Here is an 18,364-nt window from a genome sequence, read left to right as displayed (position 1 = left end):
CAGTACAGGGGCTGTACTAATAAACAGGCTCAGGGTAGGAGGGCTGATCTAGGACCAGGTAACGACTCTCTCAGTACAGTACAGGGGCTGTACTAATAAACAGTCTCAGGGTAGGAGTGCTGATCTAGGACCAGGTAACTACTCTCTCAGTACAGTACAGGGGCTGTACTAATAAACAGTCTCAGGGTAGGAGTGCTGATCTAGGACCAGGTAACTACTCTCTCAGTACAGTACAGGGGCTGTACTAATAAACAGTCTCAGGGTAGGAGGGCTGATCTAGGACCAGGTAACGACTCTCTCAGTACAGTACAGGGGCTGTACTAATAAACAGTCTAAGGGTAGGAGTCCTGATCTAGGACCAGGTAACTACTCTCTCAGTACAGTACAGGGGCTGTACTAATAAACAGTCTAAGGGTAGGAGTGCTGATCTAGGACCAGGTAACTACTCTCTCAGTACAGTACAGGGGCTGTACTAATAAACAGCCTCAGGGTAGGAGGGCTGATCTAGGACCAGGTAACGACTCTCTCAGTACAGTACAGGGGCTGTACTAATAAACAGTCTCAGGGTAGGAGTCCTGATCTAGGACCAGGTAACTACTCTCTCAGTACAGTACAGGGGCTGTACTAATAAACAGTCTAAGGGTAGGAGTGCTGATCTAGGACCAGGTAACTACTCTCTCAGTACAGTACAGTGGCTGTACTAATAAACAGTCTCAGGGTCGGAGTCCTGATCTAGGACCAGGTAACTACTCTCTCAGTACAGTACAGGGGCTGTACTAATAAACAGTCTAAGGGTAGGAGTCCTGATCTAGGACCAGGTAACTACTCTCTCAGTACAGTACAGGGGCTGTACTAATAAACAGTCTAAGGGTAGGAGTGCTGATCTAGGACCAGGTAACTACTCTCTCAGTACAGTACAGTGGCTGTACTAATAAACAGTCTCAGGGTCGGAGTCCTGATCTAGGACCAGGTAACTACTCTCTCAGTACAGTACAGGGGCTGTACTAATAAACAGTCTAAGGGTAGGAGTGCTGATCTAGGACCAGGTAACGACTCTCTCAGTACAGTACAGGGGCTGTACTAATAAACAGTCTAAGGGTAGGAGTCCTGATCTAGGACCAGGTAACTACTCTCAGTACAGTACAGGGGCTGTACTAATAAACAGTCTCAGGGTCGGAGTGCTGATCTAGGACCAGGTAACGACTCTCTCAGTACAGTACAGTACATGGTCTGTACTAATAAACAGTCTCAGGGTAGGAGGGCTGATCTAGGATCAGGTCCCCCATGTCCATGTAATCTTATTCACACACACACACGCACGCACGCACGCACGCACACACACACACGGTCACAGAGTGGGGATTACCCCCATGTCAGTATAAGGAGAAAGCAGCATGTGGCTGAGTCATGGATTTTCTCTGTTACGTGACATCCTGTCTCAGTCCCCAAATGGCACCCTATTCCCTATGTAGTGCACTAGGGCCCATAGGACTCTGGTTTAAAGTAGTGCACTACACAGGGAATAGGGTGACACTTTGGACCAAGACACTCACTAAACTAAGGAGACAGCGGTTACGTGGACCTGACACTCACCTGTGTTCAGGACTCTTCTCCTTCTCTCCCCCTCTCAGCATACCTGCTCTAGCTGCCTTCTGGTTTCCCCCTTTGATTTGATTCTTCTGAAGATGTTTCACCTTGTATTGAATATAGGTCTCTGTTATAGGTTTCTGCTAAGAGGCTTTACCGTGCTCCCTATATAACGCACTACTTTCGCTGTCCTTGAAACCTTCCGCCAGGAGGAGACAGTCGGACGGAAGAGGACAAGAAAGTGGGGATGGATTATTCCACTATTAATATGGGATTGTAACGGTTGATTGATTGAATGAATGTATTTGGGGGTGGCAGGTGGCCTAGCGGTTAAGAGCATTGGACCAGTAACCAAAAGGTTGTTAGTTAGAATCCCTGAGATGACTAGGTGACAAATCTGCCAATGTGCCCTTGAGCAAGTCACTTAACCCTAATTGCTCCTGTATGTCGCTCTGGATAAGAGCATCTGCTAAATGACTAACATGTCAAATGTAAACCATTTAAAGTTGAAAGCTGCTACATTTGTAAGGAACCGACATTAAAGGCCGGTCTGATTATATACTTTATTATTGCATTGTGAAAGTGATAGAGATGTTGAGGAATCTCTGGATACTGAACTGTTGACCTCTGCATGGAGGAAGACCAGTGTAAATGCTCTTCTGACAGTGGGTGAGCAGAGGAGAGCAGTGCTTGGAAGTAGCATTGCAGCATCCCTGTGAGCCTCAAGCTGACAGCTGCAACCAAGTTGCTGTTTACATCCCCCGCAGATTTAGAGAGAGAGAGAGAGAGAGAGAGAGAGCGAGAGAGAGAGGAGAGAACTTTTAGTCAGGTTTGTTATATTTGGCTATGTGGGGGAGTGAAGTCAAGCGTGCCCCTGACACTTTTTTGGAGTGCTCATAGCGCGCTGTAGCATTGCCAAAACAATGATGTGATATAACGTGATACCATGGGAAAATAATGGAAACGCACCAGAGAGATGCTACAGACAGGAGTGAATTTAACGGACCTAATAACCGTCACAGCTCGCGCCACCGGGGACCGGATGGAATACAAACGGAATAGTCAACGAGTGACTCACCTTTTATACAGTCCGTTATTTATGGTGAGCGTGCGATCTGCTGTGCGCGCAGCTCGCCAACACGTCAGATAACGGTCACCTTGTAGTCGCCTGTAAATGAGTCTGCTGAACAAACGTCGTTGAACTAACAAGATGAATTATGAGTTTTGGATATCGACTATGTGGGACTAGAGATGTGACCTCTTTATTTTTTCCAAGTCATGAAAGTTATTATTAAGTAACCTAACGGAACATTCAACTAATCTCTCAAGGTGAGTTCAGTTCACAATAATTGAACAAATTTATATTTCAAGGATTACTATGCAGAATAAGTTTATGGATTATTGTTGTTTTTGGTGTCAGATGTAAAGACTGATTGCTTAATTACAACTTTTTGATGGCCCCTATTGTAGCCACGCCCCGGGCCATGACACTTTAAAAAAAAAAGTGTTTTCTTACAATGTTGAACTGTGTGTGTCTGTGTGTTTGTGTGTGTGCGTGTACTTGTCACTCAGCCTGTGTTGTGAAAACCCAGCGCTATGTAGGCCAACCCACTTGGCTGCTCGTTACTATGGGAACCGTGGCCCTGGCTGGCACAGGCTGAGTGGGCTGCTGAGGGCCATGCTGTGTGTGTGTGTGCATGTCAGTGTTTGTATGTGTGTGTGTGTGTGTGTGTGTGTGTGTGTGTGTGTGTGTGTGTATGTGAGAGCTTCCAAGCAGTTAGAGATAGAGAAAGGACATTACATAATAATGATATATTTGTGAAATGAAAGATGTAGCAGGAACAGTTAGTTCCCTCTAGCAGAAACTCATTCCACAGTCTCTTGTGGTCCAGCACTGAATGATACACTGACTAAACAAGTGACAGCAAGAGACAGGCCATTTTGGTGCTGTGTTGTTGACATGATTCAGTAACAACGTTTTGCTTCTCTCTCCCTCCCTCTTCTTCTTCTTCATTTCTCTCTCTCTATCTCAGATGGCCCTCAGTCCCGTCCTTCTCTTTCTCCTCTCTCTGATTGGCTGCGGGCACTCCCAGGATGACATCATCGACCCCGGCCGGGCCCCTCCCCCTCCTCTGGGTTGCGGTGTAAATGTGGACCCCCTCTACCGGACGTTGTGTGACCTGGAGTCTGTGTGGGGGGTGGTGTTGGAGGCCGTGGCCTGTGGTGGAGCCATCACCTCCCTGGTTCTCTCCGTGGTTCTCCTAGCCAAGCGCCACTCCATCCTTGACCCAGATCGGCGCTCCGGCCTGGGTCCTCTTCTCCTCCTGCTGGCCTCCCTCTTGGTTCTCTTCTCCCTGTCCCTGGTCTTCCTGGTGGGGCGTAACGAGGCCCTGTGTGTGGTCCGCCGGGTCCTCTGGGGCCCCCTGTTCGCCCTGTGCTTCTCCTGCCTCCTGGCCCAGGCGGTGCGGTTGAAGAGGCTGGTGTCTGGAAAGTCTAGCCCCAAAGGGAGCTCCCTGGCTGGGCTTGGCATGGCCCTGGCCCTGGTCCAGGGGATTATCTCTGGAGAGTGGTTGCTGCTGACAGTGGTGAGGGAGGGTCATGGGGCCTGCGACTACCCACCGTTAGACTTTGCCCTGGTTTGCAGCTACGCCCTGGGGCTGCTCCTGACGGCGCTTGGCCTCTCCCTGGCTGTGGTGCTGTGTGTAGGGGAAGGGGGAGAGGACGAGGCAGAGGAGGGGAGTGACGGAGGGTGCGAGCGGCGTTGGAAGTGCAACGCCGTATGGCTCTTCCTGTCCTGCCTGGCGTCCCTGTTGCTATGGGTCTCCTGGCTTGTGCTCTATCTCTATGGCGACGCGGCGTTGAGGGGGGCGTGGTCGGGTGGTGGAGAAGGGCGGCGACCGGACTGGGATGAGCCGGCGTTGGCAGTTGCCTTGGTGGCGCAAGGTTGGATCCTCCTGTTATTTCACGCTATCCCAGAAGCCCACCTGTGTCTGAGGGACCCGCCGATCCCCAGCCAGCAGGACTACTTTGACACCAGCCAGCCCCTGCAGCCCTGCTTCCAACAGGAGGTGCCATTACCTACACACACCCTCACACACAGGCCCTATGCAGACAACCAGACCTACTCTATCGAGGAACACAGCGCAGGTACACTGTGTGTGTGTGTGTGTGTGTGTGTGTGTGTGTGTGTGTGTGTGTGTGTGTGTGTGTGTGTGTGTGTGTGTGTGTGTGTGTGTGTGTAAGGCTATGTGTGGGTTTATGCAAATGTTTGTGAATATGCAAAAGATTTAAGTCTAAATAGAAGAATTGTCTACAGAAAAAAACGAACTAAAGATTAATTAGTAGCATCCACTTGATTTGTGTTTGCTCTCTCCCTGGGTCGAGTCTCAGCACTGAGAGGTGGGTCGTACCATAACGGACATGGGGGGATGCGTCCTGGGATCCCATTCAGAGGCCATATGTACCAGCCCACTGAGATGGCCCTGGTGATGAACGGAGGAACGGTTAGTGTGTCTTATCTCACACACACAAACGCACAACACCCATGTTCATATTATATTTAAGCAATAAGACCCGAGGGGGTGTGGTATATGGCCAATATACCACGGCTAAGGGCTGTTCTTATGAACGGCGCAATGCGGAGTGCCTGGATACAGACCTTAGCCGTGGTACATAGGCCATATACCACAAACCCCCAAGGTGCCTTATTGCTATTATAAACTGGTTACCAACGTAATTAGATCAGTGAAAATACATGTTTTGTCATACCCGTGGTATACGGTCTAATATACCCTGGCTGTCAGCCAATCAGCATTCAGGGCTCAAACCACCCAGTTTATAATATAATATTATTACATATTAACTCAACTACCTCTTACCCCAGTACACTGACTCGGTACCGGTACTCATTCTATATAGTCTGTATATAACATCGTTACTGTTATTTTATTGTGTTAATAGTTTATTTTTATCCATTTGCAAATGTTCTTACTTTTTAACTGCATTGTTGGGAAAGGGTTCATAAGTAAACATTTCATGGTAAAGTCTACACTTGTTGTATTTGGCGCATGTGACAAATAACATTTGATTTGATTTAACACATACACACATATGCACACACACACACACACACACACACACACACCCTAACCACTTGTCTGTCTGTAACAGATGCCTACCGCTCCGGTGAACTACACAGGGAGACAGCTGTGGTGAGAGGGGAACCTTGAAACCGGTCTCCATGGCAACACGGCATATTATGGTGCCGGAATGCTCCGGAATGTTTCCAATGTCATTCATAACCCCATCAATGCCTCTACCTCACCTCACCACTGACTGTACAAAGCACTGCAACAAGGAATTTACCCCTAGCCACAGATCTAGCATCAGCTCACACTAACTTTTTATACACTTTGGTCATTGAGAGGAAAAGGGAAAAACTGATTTGAGATCAGTGCTCACAAGAAATGTCATTCCAGGATTGACTGCACGAGATTCAGAGATGGGTAACAAAGACATTGCCTGCCCCTTCTTAACCCATGCAGACTGGAATATATCCCCAATGATGATGATGAACGTCAAGCTCGCTCAGTGAACAGTTATCGGCTGCGTCCCAAATGGCACCGGCTCGGGTCAAAAGTAGTGCACTACATAGGAATAGAGTTCCATTTGGGATACAATGATACAGACTTCTGTTTTAAAAATATATATATTTTTAGCTTTTCTGTTTTGTTGTTTTAAAAAGGGGGAAAAAAGCCTATGACACACCAGGTACAGCAGAACAGCGGTCAGTCCCAAATAGAACTCTATTGCCTATAAAGTGCACTACTGTTGGCCAGAGCCGTATGGTTCTGGTTCTGGTTGAAGCACTGCATTATAAGGAATAGGGTTCCATTCTGGAGGCATTCAGTATTTATGTCAATTCCATCCATCCACCGTGCTCACTAACCTCGCCTGCCCACTCATGTTCTCTACAGACTCTGTGCGACGCGTCTCAAATGGCATTCTATTTCCTTGACCAGGATCCAAAGGGTTCTAAAGTAGTGCACTATGTAGAGAATGGGGTGCCATTTGGGATGCGGAACACGAGAGTTGCTCCTATCGATGATGATTATGACTCTATTAGATGTGTTGGGACACGTAAACAAGTGTTTTTTTCTAAGACTCTCGGCTTTGTGTTTGGTCCACCGGAGTTGTTGTGATCAAGCACTTTATTAAGTTAATCTCTGCTGTCACTATTTGGGATATAACGTTCGTGTGGCATATTTCTATGGTGAATGTTATGATGGTGAAATTGAATTTATTATTGGTGTCACAAACGAGTACTGTATTTTTTTGGTGTGGTTCTATGTAATCAGTAGTTTTGTTATGGGGTTGTTGTAACACATTTTGAGAGTTTTTAACAGGGAGTGCAATATCAGTATGATTATATGGCAGAATATACAGTATATGAATTAATGGTAGGATCTGCACCTCATACTAAGGTTATATATTTCAGAGACTTCTTCTTTGCTCTTTGCTTGTTTTATCGCCCATCACCTGCACAGTGAGGCACCCCCTTGTCCTTGATTGGACTAATCTGCTGCCTCTTAATCCCTATGGTGCTCTAACCTTGGAATAACCCATTTAGGGAAACTGTTAGGGGGGATTGGTATTAGTGGCTTTACTCTGACCAGTCGTGTACTCCTGTATAAGGCTATTATATTATCATCCTATGTCCTGATACAGAGGAGGGCTTGGTTGCATGTCTCTTAAACACAATTCTCACACAAACTCAATTAAATAAAATATAGATTATAGATGAAACTGTTTGGATCGACACATTATTGAGGTGTCTGTAGAAGGCTTTGTAGCATGCAAATTTGAAGGCAGAAACATTTCTATATTAAACTGTTTGGAAGGTTTATTTTGCTTCTATCTAAAATGACAGATTGTTTGCGTTTTAACATGATATACCTTGCAGCAGCCGTGCTGTCTTGGTAATAATAGTATGTAGCATGGAAAGCTTAAAACAGAAAAGGTTCCAAATCTTGTAGGCTTAGGGCTTGTATCTATCTCTGGTAAAAGCCACTGGCATGGTAAGTGACTGTCATGAGCTGACCGTTCTAATAAGCTACAGGCTTTGCTAGTGAGCATCCTGAATGGCATCCTGGTCAAACGTAGTCCACTATATAGGGAATAGGATGCCATACTGGACACATGTAACAGCTAGGCTACAGCAGCCTAACGCCCTCTGCTGTTGGTAACAGAGTCTATTTGGGTTCCATAAAGCTAGAGGTTTTTAATGTCACATGCACAAGGACAGTAAAATACATTTATTGCCCAGCTCATAGCCCAACTATGCAGTAATCAATAACAATGTAATACTGAGAAATACAAGGTAGAAGAAAAACACACAGTAAATAAAAAATAAGAAATAAAAAGAACATGATAAAGTAAGTAAACATACTATATACAGGGTCATTACCATATTATAATGTACAGGGATACTGGATCTATAGAGGTAGATATGTATAGGGGTAAACATACTATATACAGGGTCAGTACCATATTATAATGTACAGGGATACTGGATCTATAGAGGTAGATATGTATAGGGGTAAACATACTATATACAGGGTCAGTACCATATTATAATGTACAGGGATACTGGATCTATAGAGGTAGATATGTATAGGGGTAAACATACTATATACAGGGTCAGTTCCAGTACCATATTATAATGTACAGGGATACTGGATCTATAGAGGTAGATATGTATAGGGGTAAACATACTATATACAGGGTCATTACCATATTATAATGTACAGGGATACTGGATCTATAGAGGTAGATATGTATAGGGGTAAACATACTATATACAGGGTCAGTACCATATTATAATGTACAGGGATACTGGATCTATAGAGGTAGATATGTATAGGGGTAAACATACTATATACAGGGTCAGTACCATATTATAATGTACAGGGATACTGGATCTATAGAGGTAGATATGTATAGGGGTAAACATACTATATACAGGGTCAGTACCATATAATAATGTACAGGGATACTGGATCTATAGAGGTAGATATGTATAGGGGTAAACATACTATATACAGGGTCAGTACCATATTATAATGTACAGGGATACTGGATCTATAGAGGTAGATATGTATAGGGGTAAACATACTATATACAGGGTCAGTACCATATTATAATGTACAGGGATACTGGATCTATAGAGGTAGATATGTATAGGGGTAAACATACTATATACAGGGTCAGTACCATGTTATAATGTACAGGGATACTGGATCTATAGAGGTAGATATGTATAGGGGTAAACATACTATATACAGGGTCAGTTCCAGTACCATATTATAATGTACAGGGATACTGGATCTATAGAGGTAGATATGTATAGGGGTAAACAAACTATATACAGGGTCAGTTCCAGTACCATATTATAATGTACAGGGATACTGGATCTATAGAGGTAGATATGTATAGGGGTAAACATACTATATACAGGGTCAGTTCCAGTACCATATTATAATGTACAGGGATACTGGATCTATAGAGTTAGATATGTATAGGGGTAAACATACTATATACAGGGTCAGTACCATATTATAATGTACAGGGATACTGGATCTATAGAGGTAGATATGTATAGGGGTAATGTGACTAGGCATCAGGATATATGATAAACAGAACAGCAGAACAGCAGCAGTGTGTATAGTCAGTATACATGTATGTGTGTGTGAGCAAATTATGGAGTGAGTGTTTGCCCACACTGCATGGTTGCATCCCAAATGGGTCAAAAGTAGTGGAGCAATAAGCACATGGGCTTTCCAGAGCTCTGCAACTTGATTGGAGATGTTTTGTTATTCTGCACGTTTTTGAGAGAGAGAACCACACACACACACAGCATATGAAAGAGAGAACGATAAATAAAAATACGAGGTGTAAAGAAGGGAGAGAATCAGGAGATAGAAGGAGCGTGCCGTTGAGCTTTGTTGCTATAGACACACGAGGACGATTACTAGAAGAGAATCTGACAGTATTTCCGGGTCAAGGAGCAGTACAGCACTGGTGTGCACACGTTTCTACGTGAGTCTTCAAAGTAAGTCAACTTTAATGCCGTTATTTCTAAATATTGAATGATGAAACGTTCAAGTAGTCTTCCAAGTAGCGAATTGCTGTGTTCACCCGTTACAACGTGTTTTATCACCGGTGACGGGTTATTTGGCCAGCTAACATGGCAAGCTAGCTAACCCTAACACCCCATGCACACATTCAAGCGATGCTGCTTGCTAGCATAACTTGATTTACACTGATCAAGCTGTTTTGTAAAGTACATTATAACCTAGGCAAATAGACTGGTAAATGTTCTTGTTTTGTATAACTTACCTGCGTTAACTGAACTGGCTGTGTTTGATTCTGCAGACGGCTTTTCATGACGAAGTGGTTTTCGTGTCCGAGAAGACAGGAAGATGCAACACCGTGGCAAAGGTCTTTATTGATCAGGTAGCTAACGTTAGATGAGATCACCATAAAATAAATCACATTATCAATTGATCAAATCACATCAACAACAATCATCAATTGATCACCAGTCAGTGTATGTGAATCACTGATTATAAAACACCTTCCTCCACATGTGCTGGGATTGGCTGCCAATTTGGATAGACAACCTATGAAACATAGTACTTTAGCCAACATCTACTGTAAAAGTGTACAGTTAGTTTTTAATCCAGGCTTTATCCCCTGTAGGCTCAACGTCTGGCCCTACAGAGGGAGATAGACAAGGAGTCCCAGTCCACGGTTTCGGTCAGATCGCTGGTTTGTATCTGGTTCTGTGTTGCTCTCCAAAATGACACTGATTGCATCCCAAATGCCACCATATCCCCTATTTAGTGCACCACCTTTGAACCAGGACACATTGGGTCAGAAGAAGTGCACTATATAGAAAATAGGGTTCCATTTAGGACACACACTGTCAAAATCAATATTGTGTCCATTTTAAACCTAAAATCATTCTCTACTATGTCCTTTGAAGTGTCTGCTTCTTTCAAACAGATACATATTGTGGGATGTTTATTTTTCTCAGATGGTCCAAGCCGACACAGGCAACAGGATGGTTACCATGAAGAAGACGAACAAGAGTGCCCGCGCTGAGGAAGAGATCTCAGAAAACACTTCCATAAACCAGGGGAATAACGAAGGAGTGAAGAAGAAAAAGAAGACGAAAGTAGAGACTCTGGTAGAAGAAGAGCAGGTGTCATCCAATGGGGAAGGGGGGAATACGGAAGGAGAGCAGGTGTCATCCAATGGGGAAGGGGGGAATACGGAAGGAGAGCAGGTGTCATCCAATGGGGAAGGGGGGAATACGGAAGGAGAGCAGGTGTCATCCAATGGGGAAGGGGGGAATACGGAAGGAGAGCAGGAGAAACAGAAAGGGAAGAAGAGGAAGTTGTCGTCTGGGACCAACGCTGAGGAAGCCATGACTAATGGAAATGACGGAGGCTGCGGCCAGAAGAAGAAAAAGCAGAAAGGTGTTAACACCGTCAACACGGAGGTAGAGACAGAACAGAGTGAACTAAACAACGAGAAAGGAGTAGTGGGAAATGGGCCGAAGCAGAAAAAAAAGAAGCTCTCTCAGGCAGAAGAGACAGAGATCAGCGTTGTCAAGGTAGAGGAAGGAGAGGTGATAGAAATAAAGAAAGGCAAGAAAAAGAAGGGAAAAACAGAGGAAGAAAAGAAAGTGAAAAAGATCCCTAAAGCTGCTGAACCAACTGGGGAGAATCAGGAGGAAGAGGAGAATCAGGAGGAAGAGGGGAAGAAGAGAGCAGTCGCTGAGAAAGGAGAGGCAGAGGAAGAAATGGTAGTAAAGAAGAAGAAAGGAGAGACGAAAGAGAGAGAGAGCAGAGAGGCAGAGAAAGAAATGGTAGTAAAGAAGAAGAAAGGAGAGACGAAAGAGAGAGAGAGCAGAGAGGCAGAGAAAGAAATGGTAGTAAAGAAGAAGAAAGGAGAGACGAAAGAGAGAGAGAGCAGAGAGGCAGAGAAAGAAATGGTAGTAAAGAAGAAGAAAGGAGAGACGAAAGAGAGAGAGAGCAGAGAGGCAGAGAAAGAAATGGTAGTAAAGAAGAAGAAAGGAGCTGAGGCCACAGTAGCAGTACAGGAGGAGGAACAGAATAAAACCAAAAAGAAGAAACCCAAGTTCTCCAGCAGCGCTGCAGACACCACCATGCAGACGGAAGGAAAGGAGGGCAAGATGAAGAAGGAGAAGAGAAAGGCCTCTGCACTAACAGAGGAGGAGGATGTGATGGTGGTGGACAAGCGGAAGCACAAACATATGAAAAGGGTGGATACGAAAGGAGTAGTGGAACAGGCGGAGGACGGAGAGAGCGAGGGAAGGAAGAAGAAGGTGAAGAAGAGCTCCTCTGAGGTAGAGACAGAAATGGAGGACAGCACCCCTCACAAGAAAGGGAAGAAGATTATGACAAAGGGGAAAAAGAAGATAAAGGTGGAGAGCTGCACCCCTGAAGACCAGGAGGTGAGTTAAAGGGGTTAAGGGTCAGAGGTGAAGAGGTTATCAAATCATGGGTCTCCTTCAGCAGGGTACAACATTGTGGAACGTTCAGATAGACATATATGATGTAGAACAAACATGTCTCTCTGACATGTAGAATGAGGAATCATGTCGGCTCTATTCCTGACATTTCTGTCTGAAACGGTCCACAATGTTTGCCTATGGAAGGTGGCCCTGATTCTAGAGCCATTTGAAAGTGGGGTCCTTGTTGAAAGTATTGTAAAAAGCATGCGCTGACACACACCCAAAATGCTGGAGGTGCCGACTAACAGAATAGTTAACTGTTAAATTAATATATGCTCCCAACAATTGAATGGGTAAAACAGTGTTGACTTTCTTACTTAATTGTTTCTACTTAAAGGTATTAAAATGCTGACAGTATCAGTATGAAGGTCTGTAGTTGTCTGATATGTTGTTTTGCTCCAACCCCCAGAGGGACCAGACGGACGTGGTTTTCCTGTCAGAGACCAGGGGAAACGCCTTCGAGATCAATATTGATCAGGTAGATCGCTAACGACCAATTAGATCTATTTGGATCCTGTGAATCCCACTTGCCAGTCCACCAATCCAAGTCTCCATTTCATCCCTCTGTCACTGTGAGAAAGGGAAATATAATTTCTTCCTGGTCTGAATTAAACATTGTATATTGATTTTCAAATCAAATGTATTTATATAGCCCTTCTTACATCAGCTGATATCTCAAAGTGCTGTACAGAAACCCAGCCTAAAACCCCATACAGCAAGTAATGCAGGTGTAGAAGCACGGTGGCTAGGAAAAACTCCCTAGAAAGACCAAAACCTAGGAAGAAACCTAGAGAGGAACCAGGCTATGAGGGGTGGCCAGTCCTCTTCTGGCTGTGCCGGGTGGAGATTATAACAGAACATGGCCAAGATGTTCAAATGTTCATAAATGACCAGCATGGTCAAATAATAATAATCACAGTAGTTGTCGAGGGTGCAACAAGTCAGCACCTCAAGAGTAAATGTCAGTTGACTTTTCATAGCCGATCATTGAGAGTATCTCTACCGCTCCTGCTGTCTCTAGAGAGTTGAAAACAGCAGGTCTGGGACAGGTAGCACGTCCGGTGAACAGGTCAGGGTTCCATAGCCGCAGGAAGAACAGTTGAAACTGGAGCAGCAGCACGGCCAGGTGGACTGGGGACAGCAAGGAGTCATCATGCTAGGTAGTCCTGAGGCATGGTCCTAGGGCTCAGGTCCTCCGAGAGAGAGAACGAGAGAATTAGAGAGAGCATACTTAAATTCACACAGGACACCGGATAAGACAGGGGAAATACTCCAGATATAACAGACTGACCCTAGCCCCCCGACACATAAACTACTGCAGCATAAATACTGGAGGCTGAGACAGGAGGTGTCAGGAGACACTGTGGCCCCATCCGATGAAACCCCCGGACAGGGCCAAACAGGCAGGATATAACCCCATCCACTTTGCCAAAGCACAGCCCCCACACCACTAGAGGGATATCTTCAAACACCAACTTACCATCCTAAGACAAGGCCGAGTATAGCCCACAAAGATCTCCGCCACGGCACAACCCAAGAGGGGGCGCCAACCCAGACAGGAAGACCACGTCAGTGACTCAACCCATTCAAGTGACGCACCCCTCCTAGGGAGCCAGTGACTCAGTCCCTGTAATAGGGTTAGAGGCAGAGAATCCCAGTGGAGAGAGGGGAACCGGCCAGGCAGAGACAGCAAGGGCGGTTCGTTGCTCCAGAGCCTTTCCGTTCACCTTCACACTCCTGGGCCAGACTACACTCAATCATAGGACCCACTGAAGAGATGAGTCTTCAGTAAAGACTCAAAGGTTGAGACGGAGTCTGCGTCTCTCACATGGGTAGGCAGACCATTCCATAAAAATGGAGCTCTATAGGAGAAAGCCCTGCTTCCAGCTGTTTGCTTAGAAATTCTAGGGACAATAAGGAGGCCTGCGTCTTGTGACCGTAGCGTACGTGTAGGTATGTACGGCAGGACCAAATCGGAAAGATAGGTAGGCGCAAGCCCATGTAATGCTTTGTAGGTTAGCAGTAAAACCTTGAAATCAGTCCTTGCCTTATTAACAGGATGCCAGTGTAGGGAGGCTAGCACTGGAGTAATATGATCACATTTTTTGGTTCTAGTCAGGATTCTAGCAGCCGTATTTAGCACTAACTGAAGTTTATTTAGTGCTTTATCCGGGTAGCCGGAAAGTAGAGCATTGCAGTAGTCCAACCTAGAAGTAAAAAAAGCATGGATACATTTTTCTGCATCATTTTTGGACAGAAAGTTTCTGATTTTTGCAATGTTACGTAGATGGAAAAAAGCTGCCCTTGAAACAGTCTTGATATGTTCTTCAAAAGAGAGATCAGGGTCCAGAGTAACACCGAGGTCCTTCACAGTTTTATTTGAGACGACTGTACAACCATCAAGATTAATTGTCAGATTTAACAGAAGATCTCTTTGTTTCTTGGGACCTAGAACAAGCTCTGTTTTGTCCGAGTTTAAAAGTAGAAAGTTTGCAGCCATCCACTTCCTTATGTCTGAAACACAGGCTTCTAGCGAGGGCAATTTTGGGGCTTCACCATGTTTCATTGAAATGTACAGCTGTGTGTCATCACCATAGCAGTGAAATGTAACATTATGTTTTCGAATGACATCCCCAAGAGGTAAAATATATAGTGAAAACAATAGTGGTCCTAAAACGGAACCTTGAGGCACACCGAAATTTACAGTTGATTTGTCAGAGGACAAACCATTCAGAGACAAACTGATATCTTTCCGACAGATAAGATCTAAACCAGGCCAGAACTTGTCCGTGTAGACCAATTTGGGTTTCCAATCTCTCCAAAAGAATATGGTGATCGATGGTATCAAAAGCAGCACTAAGATCTAGGAGCACCAGGACAGATGCAGAGCCTCGGTCTGATGCCATTAAAAGGTAATTTACCACCTTCACAAGTGCAGTCTCAGTGCTATGATGGGGTCTAAAACCAGACTGAAGCGTTTCGTATACATTGTTTGTCTTTAGGAAGGCAGTGAGTTGCTGCTCAACAGCTTTTTCAAAAAAGTTTGAGAGGAATGGAAGATTCGATATAGGCCGATATTTTTTTTATAGAGGCTTTATTACTGCCACTTTTAGTGAGTTTGGTACACATCCGGTGGATAGAGAGCCGTTTATTATGTTCAACATAGGAGGGCCAAGCACAGGAAGCAGCTCTTTCAGTAGTTTAGTTGGAATAGAGTCCAGTATGCAGCTTGAAGGTTTAGAGGCCATGATTATTTTCATCATTGTGTCAAGAGATATAGTACTAAAACACTTTAGTGTCTCCCTTGATCCTAGGTCCTGGCAGAGTTGTGCAGACTCAGGACAACGGAGCTTTGGAGGAATACACAGATTTCTAATGATCATGATCTTTTCCTCAAAGTTCATGAATTTATTACTGCTGAAGTGAAAGCCATCCTCTCTTGGGGAATGCTGCATTTTAGTTAGCTTTGCGACAGTATCAAAAATAAATTCGGATTGTTCTTATTTTCCTCAATTAAGTTGGAAAAATAGGATGATCGAGCAGCAGTGAGGGCTCTTCGATACTGCACGGTACTGTCTTTCCAAGCTAGTCGGAAGACTTCCAGTTTGGTGTGGTGCCATTTCCGTTCCAATTTTCTGTAAGCTTGCTTCAGAGCTTGTGTATTTTCTGTATACCAGGGAGCTAGTTTCTTATGACAAATGTTTTTAGGGGTGCAACTGCATCTAGGGTATTGCGCAAGGTTAAATTGGGTTCCTCAGTTAGGTGGTTAACTGATTTTTGTCCTCTGACGTCCTTGGGTAGGCAGAGGGAGTCTGGAAGGGCATCAAGGAATCTTTGGGTTGACTAAGAATTTATAGCACGACTTTTGATGCTCCTTGGTTGGGGTCTGAGCAGATTATTTGTTGCGATTGCAAACGTAATAAAATGGTGGTCCGATAGTCCAGGATTATGAGGAAAAACATTAAGATCCACAACATTTATTCCACGGGACAAAACTAGGTCCAGAGTATGACTGTGGCAGTGAGTTTTTTGTAACTATTTATGAAGGCATTATATTATACAAATGCTTATTAGTGAATGCTGCAGTCAAACATGTTGGACACACACCAACCAATATAAATGCTCTATACTGATTAAGTAATACCCAAGTGATTGCAAAGCCTGCAAAGTGATTCTGCTGTTTTGCCAATAATCAGATCTTTTGCCAATAACTGTTCAAAAAATCAAATGGGCAGCCATTGAAGTACACGTGGATTTGAGTATTTTTATTTTTTAGACTAGGAGTACAGTAAATAGAATCACCAACCACATGTTATAGACTATAACATGGACTATAGAGTATATGTTGTGTACTATATAACATGGCCTATAGAGTATATGTTGTGTACTATATAACAGAGCATATGTTGTGTACTTTATAACATGGACTGTAGAGTATATGTTGTGTACTATATAACAGAGTATATGTTGTGTACTTTATAACATGGCCTATAGAGTATATGTTGTGTACTATATAACATGGCCTATAGAGTATATGTTGTGTACTATATAACATGGCCTATAGAGTATATGTTGTGTACTTTAGAACATGGACTATAGAGTATATGCTGTGTACTATATAACATGGCCTTCATATAAAACGATGGTCCTATTATATTCCATAGGGGAGACGCCTGGCCCTGCAGAATGAGATCGACCAGAAGTCCAATCCAGTCCTACTCAAAGCAGCACCGGTACCATCGGTCAGTACTCTTATGATGTCAGGACACCAAGGTGTATCCCAAATTTGGGGTCACATACCAACTCTTCTCTGTTATAAATCATTATGTGGAATATAAATATGACATTGTTGTTCTTCCCTTCCAGGGTTTGGGCCAGTGGGGCACTGCCCAGTTTGACAGTTCCGACCAACACAATAAGTTCCTGCGGTTGATGGGCGGCTTCAAGAAGGGCGGGCAGCCAATGGCAGCGAGCGGTGCGACGGGAAGGCGGGCCAACATGGCGCTGACTAAAGACGGACAGCAGAGCTTGCAGCAAGGCCTACTGGGGGAGTTTGAGCGCGCTCAGTCGCGCCGCATGGACTTCACGGGAAAGGGGGCGGGACTTGGGTTCTCAGCGCCGTCCAATAAGAAGTTCTCGATTGACATCAACACAACCCGATCTGTGCGCTTCGATGACTGAGTCGGGACGGACCCTTGAGTGTGTGTCTAGCATCCAAAACAGATTTGGATGAGTGTGTGTACCTTTTCTCTTGCAGGGTCTTGGGATTGTCTGTCTGTCTGTGAATGTGGTGTGTATGAATGTATATACGGTACCAGTCAAAAGTTTGGACACACCTACTCATTACAGGGTTTTTCTTTATTTTTTACTATTTTCTACATTGTAGAATAATAGTGAAGTCATCAAATAACACATGGAATCAGGTAGTAACCAAAAAAGTGTTAAACAAATCAAAATATATTTTATATTTGAGATTCTTCAAAGTAGCCACCCTTTGCCTTGATGACAGCTTTGCACACTCTTGGCAAATATATTTTGATTTGTTGAACACTTTTTTTTTGGTTACTACATTATTCCATGTGTTATTTTATCGTTTTGATGTCTTCACTATTATTCTACAATGTAGAAAAAGCTAAAGAAAAATCCTGAAATGAGGAGTGTCAACTTTTGACTGGTAACAAAAATATAAATGCAATAATTTCAATGATTTTAATGAGTTACAGTTTTAAAGAAATCAGAAATAAATTCATTAAGCCCTAATCTATAGATCTCACATGACTGGGCAGGGGTGCAGCCATGGATGGGCCTACCCACTGGGAGCCAGGTCCAGCCAATCAGAAAGGGCATTTCCCCACAAAAAGGCTTTATTACAGACAGAAATACTCAGTTTTATCTGCTGTCTGGGTGGAGGGTCTCAGACAATCCTGCAGGTGAAGAAGACTGAACTTCGAGGTCCTGGGCTGGCTTGGTTACACGAGGTCTGTGGTTGTGAGGTTGGTTGGATGTACTGCCAAATTCTCAAAAATGACATTGGAGGCAGCTTATGGTAAAAAATTAACATTCAAATCTTTGGCAACAGCTCTGGTGGACATTCTTGTAATCAGCATGCCAATTGCACACGCCCTCAAAACTTGTGGCATTGTGACAAAACTGCACATTTGAGTGGCTTTTTGT

At 44.2% G+C, this 18,364-nt stretch overlaps 2 protein-coding genes across 5 annotated transcripts; both read left to right on the top strand.

The window, feature by feature from the left end:
- The first annotated feature begins 2,876 nt into the window (after nt 1-2,876).
- Nucleotides 2,877-7,388, top strand: gprc5bb (G protein-coupled receptor, class C, group 5, member Bb). The gene is made up of 4 exons (XM_029689879.1): nt 2,877-2,916; nt 3,621-4,734; nt 4,978-5,090; nt 5,758-7,388. Exons 2-4 carry the CDS (start codon nt 3,621-3,623, stop codon nt 5,800-5,802), a joined length of 1,272 nt encoding a protein of 423 aa, XP_029545739.1. The 5' UTR covers nt 2,877-2,916; the 3' UTR covers nt 5,803-7,388.
- A 2,202-nt stretch (nt 7,389-9,590) lies between these two features.
- knop1 (lysine-rich nucleolar protein 1) lies at nt 9,591-17,410 on the top strand. Of its 4 annotated transcripts, none has more exons than XM_029689877.1 (8): nt 9,591-9,697; nt 10,021-10,086; nt 10,348-10,416; nt 10,685-10,852; nt 10,937-12,130; nt 12,600-12,668; nt 16,855-16,932; nt 17,057-17,410. In XM_029689877.1, the coding sequence occupies exons 4-8, from the start codon at nt 10,685-10,687 to the stop codon at nt 17,369-17,371; spliced, it is 1,824 nt and encodes a 607-aa protein (XP_029545737.1). In that variant the 5' UTR covers nt 9,591-9,697; nt 10,021-10,086; nt 10,348-10,416; the 3' UTR covers nt 17,372-17,410. The 4 variants fall into 4 exon arrangements, with proteins under 4 accessions (XP_029545737.1, XP_029545738.1, XP_029545735.1 ...); XM_029689878.1 differs by having other exon boundaries at nt 10,021-10,101; nt 10,979-12,130; XM_029689875.1 differs by having other exon boundaries at nt 10,021-10,101.
- Nucleotides 17,411-18,364: the final 954 nt, after the last annotated feature.

This window comes from Salmo trutta, chromosome 14, assembly GCF_901001165.1.
Source record: "Salmo trutta chromosome 14, fSalTru1.1, whole genome shotgun sequence".
Lineage (NCBI taxonomy): Eukaryota > Metazoa > Chordata > Actinopteri > Salmoniformes > Salmonidae > Salmo > Salmo trutta.
This window is presented reverse-complemented; position numbering and strand designations above follow the sequence as displayed.